This window comes from Oncorhynchus nerka, linkage group LG9a (genome assembly GCF_034236695.1).
Source record: "Oncorhynchus nerka isolate Pitt River linkage group LG9a, Oner_Uvic_2.0, whole genome shotgun sequence".
In the NCBI taxonomy this organism is placed as follows: Eukaryota; Metazoa; Chordata; class Actinopteri; order Salmoniformes; family Salmonidae; genus Oncorhynchus; species Oncorhynchus nerka.
In genome coordinates this window covers 62380054-62388547 of record NC_088404.1, presented here as the reverse complement: position 1 = coordinate 62388547, position 8494 = coordinate 62380054, and the positions used below count along the sequence as shown (strand labels likewise).

At 44.2% G+C, this 8494-nt stretch overlaps 1 protein-coding gene across 4 annotated transcripts in view; it reads right to left on the bottom strand.

The window, feature by feature from the left end:
• Positions 1-1097: 1097 nt before the first annotated feature.
• Positions 1098-8494, bottom strand: part of si:dkeyp-19e1.3 (USP6 N-terminal-like protein) — a 90120-nt gene continuing 82723 nt past the window's right edge. For 2 of the 4 annotated variants that reach the window (XM_029668820.2, XM_065022749.1), the window contains 2 exons: positions 6710-6862; positions 1098-6065 (listed from right to left, as the gene is read on the bottom strand). In XM_029668820.2, the coding sequence (XP_029524680.1) occupies positions 4429-6065; positions 6710-6862 (1790 nt within the window). In that variant the 3' untranslated portion in view covers positions 1098-4428. The remainder of the gene's footprint in view (positions 6066-6709; positions 6863-8494) is intronic. The other 2 variants (XR_010464763.1, XM_029668821.2) reach the window with 2 other exon arrangements.

Below are 8494 nucleotides of genomic sequence, written 5' to 3'. Positions count from 1 at the left end.
GAAAATAGCTGTGCAGTGATACTCTCCATCCAACCTGACAGACCTTGAGAGGATCTGCAGAGAAGAATGGGAGAAACTCCCCAAATACAGGTTTGACTAGCTTGTAGCGTCATACCAAAGAAGAATTTAGCAATAATTGCTGTCAGAGGTCTGAACACTTTTGTAAATTCGTTTTATTTTTTAAAACATTTGCAAAAATGTAAACCCTGTTTTTGCTTTGTCATTATGGAGTATTGTGTGTAGATTGATGCGGGGGAAAAAAACAATTTAATAAATTTTAGAATAAGGCCGTAACATAACAAAAAGTGGAAAAAGTCACGTGGTCTGAAAACTTTCCGAATGCACTGTATCAACTGCCTGGTTGAGTGCATTCTTACATTTTTTAAAACTTTTTTTTTTTTTTTTTTTTACAATTTATTTACATATTTCTTTTCTTCAAGGTCTCTAACAAAAATGGTGCAATATTCATCCCTCACCAAATTCCTGTCTTTATCCAATATCTTTGGTACTAGATCATGCATTTTCTTACAGCCCTCAGTGGCAAACACTGAACTGCAAGAACTCAAAAGGATACAAATTGATGCGGGAGGGCTAGGATAGTTGACCAATCAAGTTCAAGTTGAGATTTTTTTCCCATACCCAGTTCTAAATTCACTGTCAAAATATCCTCTACCAGCCGGTTGAGAATAGTGTTAAAGGGTTAATTGTGGATAACATATACCATACTCCGATTTTACACTCACTGGTCTGTTCTGTGGGAGGAAAGAAAGAAAACGCAAACATTTTTCTTTTTTTATACAACATTTGTCAAAGTATGTTCTTGTTCACGAGGTTGGTCTGAGCTCAAGGCACTGCCCAGATTAAGATATTGATAAGCTATACTTCGAAACTGGACACCAACAGATCCTTATGATGAAAAAGATCTGTGTTAGTTCAAACCAACCCCTGTGAACAAGCCGAATGACGTAGCTCTTTTCAGAACATTGTACAGGCCGGAGCCTTTCAAAAGAATGCACAGTAACCAAGGACACAACACACTCCAAACAGACTGGAGAAAATAAAAGTAGAAGTGCGAGCACAAAAACTTCAAACAGATGTCCATAACACTCATATAATTTAATAAAATCAGCAAACAACAGATAAAAGGTAGACTAGGACTGCGTCCCACATGGCATCCTAATTCCCTACATACTTTTGTCAAAAGTAGTAAACTATACAAAGAATAGGGTGCCATTTAGGACGGATCCCATATTTCCTTGTTATGTTATGGCTCAAACTTCCATTCCTCCAAGAATACCTCTCTTCTGAATGCTGGTTTCTTTTGTCAACCAATCAACACTGACCTCACTTCTAGATGGGCTGTGGCTCTTCAACTACGGTTGTGTCCTGATTCTCGACACTTCTCCTGAAGCACGCACTTGCACCCTTTCTCTTGGGTTTAAAAATTGTCGAAACACCCTCCAGCCAATATTTTTGTTCCATTGTTCCATTGTTGATAGGGTCCCACAACAAATGCATGTCAACACTGTTAAAGGTCCAATGCAGGGATTCTTTAAATCTCAATATCATATTTCTGGGTAACAATTAAGTAACTTACTGAGATAATTTTTCAAAAATTAAAATGGTATAAAAGAAACAAAAATGGCTTCTTAGCAAAGTGCAATTTTGTTAGGACTGTTTGGGAGTGATCTGATTTAGGGAGGGGAAAACTGAAAACTGTTTTTGGCAGAAAGGTTTGGCTAAAACTCCATTCCACCAAAAACAGGCTGAAATTTCAGGCGGCCTTTTCAATCAGCACATACACTAAAAGGGCATTTTTTAAATTACATTTTCACAATTTCACAGTATTATTCCAACCTCAGTGTGGAAATGTATATAAAGAACATAGGTCAATCAAGTTGACTGCTCTGGGCCTTTAAGGTTTCTATTTCTCCAATAGGTGAAACCAGTCTTTCATAAATGGTATTGGGTAGGCTAAAGAATGATTGGATTCCCTAATAACACCATTTTGTGTTCCCATTTGTTTTTGTGTTAAATGGTTTGTTTATGAAGTAAACATGTTGCACATTCAGCAGGATACAACATCACACAATGTTCAGGTAGCAATTTGTTATGTAGAGCAAATATGCCTCTTGACATGTAGAATAACTAATCACGTCAGCTGTATTCAAGACATTCCTATCTGCAACTTTCTGAACCGTTTGCCTACTGAACATAGCTCTGCTTCACCCACAACACTTCTGTCTTCTTTGTACATATAGTTAGTACCAGTCAAAAGTTTGGACATACCTACTCATTCAAGGGTTTTGGGGCTCTGGGTTTTTGGTAACTCTGGGTCTTCCTTTCCGCCACAGGAAAGGAAGACCCAGAGTTACCTCTGCTGTAGAGGATAAGTTCATTAGAGTTACCAGCCTCAGAAATTGCAGCCCAAATAAATGCTTCAGAGTTCTCTGAACAGTTTATGTTGAGATGTGTCTGTTTCTTGACTGTGTGAATCAGGCCTTCATGGTTGAATTGCTGCACAGGAAACACTACTAAAGAACACCAATAAGAAGAAGAGACTTGCTTGGGCCAAGAAACACGAGCAATGGACATTAGACCGGTGGAAATCTGTCCTTTGGTCTGAGGAGTCCAAATTTGAGAATTTTGGACTGCATGTGTGGTTCCCACCTTGAAATATGAAGGAGGTGGTGTGATGGTGACACTGATTTATTTAGAATTCAAGGCACTCTTAACCAGCATGGCTACCACAGCATTCTGCAGCGATACGCCATCCCATCTGGTTTGCGCTTAGTGGGACTATCATTTGATTTTCAACAGGACAATGACCCAAAACACACCTACAAAACACACCTACACCTAAGGGCTATTTGACCAAGAAGTAGAGTGATGGAGTGCTGCATCGGATGACCTGGCCTCCACAATCACCCGACCTCAACCCAATTGAGATAGGTTGGGATGAGTTGGACCGCAGAGTGAAGGAAAAGCAGCCAACTGGTGCTAAGCATATGTGGGAAATCCTTCAAGACTGTTGGAAAAGCATTTCCCATGAAGGTTGGAAATATGCAAAGAGAATGCAAAGTTGTCATCAAGGCAAAGGGTGGCTACTCTGAAGAATCTAAAATGATTTGTTTAACACTTGTTTTTGGTTACTAAATGATACCATGTGTTATTTCATAGATTTGATGTCTTCATGATTATTCTACAATGTAGAAAATAGTAAAAATAAAGAAAACCCCTTGAATGGGTAGGTGCGTCCTAACTTTTGACTGGTACTGTGCATAACCCTTCTCCATAAAATATGTACAGTACGTTATTGCTGTGATGTCACAGAAAGGTATCAAAACAAACTGGAATAATAGTAACACAATAAAATGCCTTCGAAAATGCAAACGATATCCACAAGATGAAACAAAGAAAACCAGCAAAATCCAAACCAACACAGTACTGCTTCTAACATAAAAGAAAAAGGACTCGACTATAAGTCCTTGATGCTCAATGAAACATGCGTCAGTATATACAGTAATGACTATTGCACCATGGCTCTATCAACGAGAGAGAGAGTTAAATAGTGAGAGCACCTAATTTGAAGGTCTGCTTAAACATTTTGCTTATACAAAATCTTTAAATAGTTTGGTAACCATGAACAAATGGCTTGTAAATCATCATATGTCATTTCCTCACGTTCAGTATGTAACATACGTTTAAGTATAAACTGCCAACTATTCATCATTACAAAATCATGAATAACAGGCCGTATAAATGTTATTTAAATAGTTTACAAATAATGTTTTTAAGCAGTGTATAAGCAAATTCAAATAAGTTCAATAACCATATGGTCTAACTATATTTTATTGAGTTCTGTGAGCCTGCTCAAATAAATTAAGTACTGGTATGGGATATAGGCCTTTGGTGCTTCACAATGACTGTATGCCAACTTGGAAAGCCCTTTGAGTTAAGTTCTTGAACAGAAATTCCTGTTTTCATTGGATGTTAAACTGCTCAACGCTTAAGACACTGCTGTTACAGGAAAAAGGAACCGAAAGAAACAGATTCCTACATGATGAAAAGACCAACTGGTCATATTGCCAGACACATGCACACACACCTTAAAACTACCTCCAAAATGTGAGGCAAGACTACGGTTTCAAATTTAGGTGAACATTTAGAAAACTACTTGTTGCTCTTAATACAAAGGTGCAAACACCACAAAATATCTATACATAACTATGAAAAAAGTGATTTGCTCTCTCCAAAAACAGCAACTGACCACACTAAGGGCTTTTCCCTCTCCCTCCTACAAAATGGCTTTGTATGTTAGATGAGCACAGTAGGTAATTGCAGCAGTCTTCAGTCCATTGTCTCGTTCCCACACAGCCACGTGTCTCAAATTCTTTACCTTTCAAACTCTTTCAAACTATAGAAACCCTAAAAGGTGACCGATTTGGGCAGCTGGTGGCTTCCAGCATGCATTCTATAAAAGTCTGGGTTGGATCGCACTGAGGTGACCTCTCCTGCCGACTGTCCAGATGAGGGCCCCGGAAGCAGCATCTGGGCCGTGAAGGCAGGCAGGGCAGGGAGGGGCCTGTGGGCCGTGGGCAGTTTTTGTAACTGGGAGGAGACCTGGTTCTGGTTTGAGCTTTGGCTCTGGTTGGCAGTGGTGGCTCTGTGTGTGTCCGTTGGGCTGTGGAGCCCAGTGTGGTGGTTAGGAGGAGGGCTACACTGGAAAGGAGCCAGTCTATCGGCGAAGCAGGGCGGCGGCGGAGGGATGACGATGGAGTCTACCACCCAGCTCTCCTCCTGTCCTTCATAGTCCGGCTCCTGTGGAAGAGAGGGAAGGGCTGAGAAGGTGGTAGGAAGAAGAGAGGGGGAGGGAGAGGCAGAGAGAAGGGTGGGAGAGGAGGTGTCGGGCAGGGAAAGGAGGAACACCGGAGGAGGCGGCGGTAGGGGATGGAAAAGAGAGGAGGATGAGGGGTCATCATCTAGCTCAGGTATGCGCGGTGGTGGTGGTAGGCCGAACATCCCCAGTGTTTCCTGAGGGCTGGTGCCTGGCAAGGGGCTCTGCGGCAGGGCAGTGGCCACCTCCAGCAGCCGGTCCATGAAGCAGTCCTCGCCGTCAGCCTCCGAGAGGTTGTCGTACTGGGAAGTGTTTGAGGGCCGGCGGTCCCCTGCCGCCTGGGGCACGCAGAGTGACACGGGGAACATAGTGGGTTTGAAGGTGATTCGGGGGGACGGCTTGGCAAAGGCGAGTGAAAAAGAGGGCCGCGAGGATGGGGATTCCTCCAGGATGAGGTCCAGGGACGTGGGTGGAGGTGGACGCGGACTCTTAGGCTTCGGTAGGGGTTCTACCTCTAGTGAAAGAGCCGAGCAGGGGGGCACAGAGTCCGACTTCAGCCCTACCTTGGTCCCGTCTCGCAAGCATAGAGGTTCGGGGCCCAGGGGTGTGTGGGCGCTCTCTTCCATAGAGTAAAAGGGTGGAGGGGGTAGATCCGGGAACTCCAGTGTCTTGGACCCTGATCCAGACTGTGTGATGGAAACATCCCCAACAGGGGGCACGTAGGGCGGAGGCCAGTAACCGGGCTCTTCCTGGGTCTCTGGACCTGCAGATCGGGCCTCCATCCCCACTCTACCACCCCTACCCTCAGACAGACTCCTTTCTCCTCCTTTCTCCACCTCTGAGACATGGTCACTCGGACACTCCTCCACCCTATCCCTGACACCCCGCACCCCTGGAGTGGAACCAACCTTATGTGGCTTCGGCGGAGGCTTGGGTGGGGTGACTGGACACATTTTAGGCCCTTCTGGCATCAGAGCCTGATTGTGGACTACCACCGGTTCCTGAGAGGGCAGGGGGTCGTGGGCCCCAGGGATGCTGCTGGTGTCCTGGGTGTCCCCGGGACAGAAGGAGCGATCAAGGGTGATGGTGTCCGGCCTGTGGGCCTCTATGTGGGGCTGGAGACTGGTCTTGGGCTGGTCCAGAGGGAGGGCTAGATCACGCTGGAAGGGCATCAGGAGAACAGGCCGCTCCTCACCGAGGGGCTTCTTAGGCAGCTCCTCTGACTTGGCTACAGTAGGGGAAGATAACATAGCAATTAAAAACAGAATAACTATTATAATATTAACACATGGTTGTAGTTCACTTGGCTTTTTATGTTTTAAACACTGACCGTGTTCAAATACTTCGTGGCAATACGTAACTTTTTGGGTGACCTGATCTGTTCTGTGTGCGCTATTTCAAGGTAACCCATTCTTAGCTTTTGTTTTTTGATCTTTTACTTTCGGTTCTGTACACCAGCTTCAAACAGCAGAAACAACATTTTTGAATATGGAAAATGTATTTCACAGTGGTTTTGATGGTACTATGACTCTCTACACACTATACTAGCTTATTTTATAAAACTGATAGCAACCAGGAAATGGCGGAGCGATTTCTGCATAGTGCAACTAAGAAATGCATCCTTGAATATGTTGGATTGGTGAAAATATAAAGGGTGGTAACCTTGTTCTCATCTATCCAATCACTTATAGATCTGTGCTTATCCCAAGGAAATGACAAAGAGGGGATGCATTTCTGAAGTATTTAAAAAGGGCCACTATCCCAGCGTGAAAGTTAGCTTTAGGCAATTGACTGACTGACAGATTAACTGACTGATTGACCAACCGACCGCCTGTCTGTCTGGGGACTGATAGACTAGGCAGAAAGCCCCACCTGATGGTGGGAGGTCCAGCTTCATCTTACGGAGCTCGGCCATGGACGCCTGCAGCTGCTCCACCACCACGTCGTCGGGTAGGAAGAATGAGCTGGACAGGTGCTCCTGGAGGAACTCCCTCAGGTCCTCCAGAGGAAGCTTCAGCAAGCGCTCTGATTAAACAGACACAGGATGGACACAGGAGAGCGCAAATTAGGATTGTTTTTTACTAATTAATATGCAGACCAAATCAATCGACATTCTGACTCAGATAACAATGGCAGCTACGTTGACAGTGTGACACTGCCACGTTGATATGATCTTTTCTGATAGAAAACCACTGAAAAGAGTACAACTTTGTTGTCACTGATACACCTCTTCTGCTTGCCCGGAAGTCTTTCAGTATTTGATCTGAAACATTCAACTAGCTAATCAATCCGCTTACAGGTTAAATAATAAAATAGTAGCCAATCATAAATAATCAAACAACAGCAAACATCAAGTGACGTGTGATGAAACCAATTCGCCAATCAGCTGAATTACTCAACAATCACACTACATCCAATGAAAAGACGGCATTCCTCTCTTCTCCACAGTAACCAGTGACCATCTGCATTATGTAAGCGAAGCAGCCAACCAACTGTGAGGCAACATGTGTACCGATGTCATTCACGTGGAAATACCCTATAGATGGCGCCGACAGACATGGCAGCTCTGGTTCTCGTTCCTGGTTCTAGTTGTGTGTTATTTCTTACATTAGCCAGAAAGTTTGTGTTATTACATACAGCCCAAAATAACTTTTGGATATCAGAGCAGCGGCAACTCACCAGGAATACAACATTCCAAAATTGGATCCTTTGTTCGTACCCCCCAGGGCAACTGAACTTATCCCAGAGGCTGCTCCAAGACACCGCCGGCGGAGAAGAGGTATTTGGAGTGGACTTCTAGTCCGACTCAGGAGGCGTGCACACCATCCACCGCTTCAGAGTATATTACTTGCTAATGTTCAGTCCCTGGACAATAAAGTAGATGAGCTCAGGGCGAGGATCTCTTTCCATAGAGACATCAGGTACTGTAACATACTCTCGTTTGACGGAAACATGGCTCTCTCGGAATATACTGTCCGTGTCCACACAGCCAGCTGGGTTCTCAGGATATCGCACAGACAGGAATAAAGAACTCTCCGGGGAAGAAGGTGGGGGTGTATGCTTCATGATTAACTTCTCATCGCGTGATTGTAACAACGTACAGAAACTCAAGTCCTTTTGTTCACCTGACCTAGAATACCTCAAATGCCGACCATATTACCTCCCAAGAGAATTCTCTTCGGTTATAGTCACAGCCGTGCATATTCCCCCTCCAGCCGACACCACAACGGCCCTCAAAGAACTACACTGGACTTTGTGCAGCATTTATTGTAGCTTGGGATTTTAACAAAGCAAATTTGAGGAAAACGCTACCGAAGCTCTAACAACACACTGACTGTAGTACTCGCACTGCTAAATCACTCGACCACTGCTACTCCAACTTCCGGGATGCCTACAAGGCCTTACCCCGCCCTCCCTTCGGCAAATCAGATCATGACTCCATTTTGCTCATCCCTTCCTATAGGCAGAAACTAAAACAGGAAGTATCTGTGCGAAGGTTTATTCAACGCTGGTCTGACCAAACGAGATTGTTTTGATCACATGGACTGGGATAAATTCCTGGGTAACATTGATGTATACACTGACACGGTGACTGAGTTCATCAGGAAGTGTATAGGGAATGTTGTTCCCACTGTGACTATTAAAACCTACCCAAAC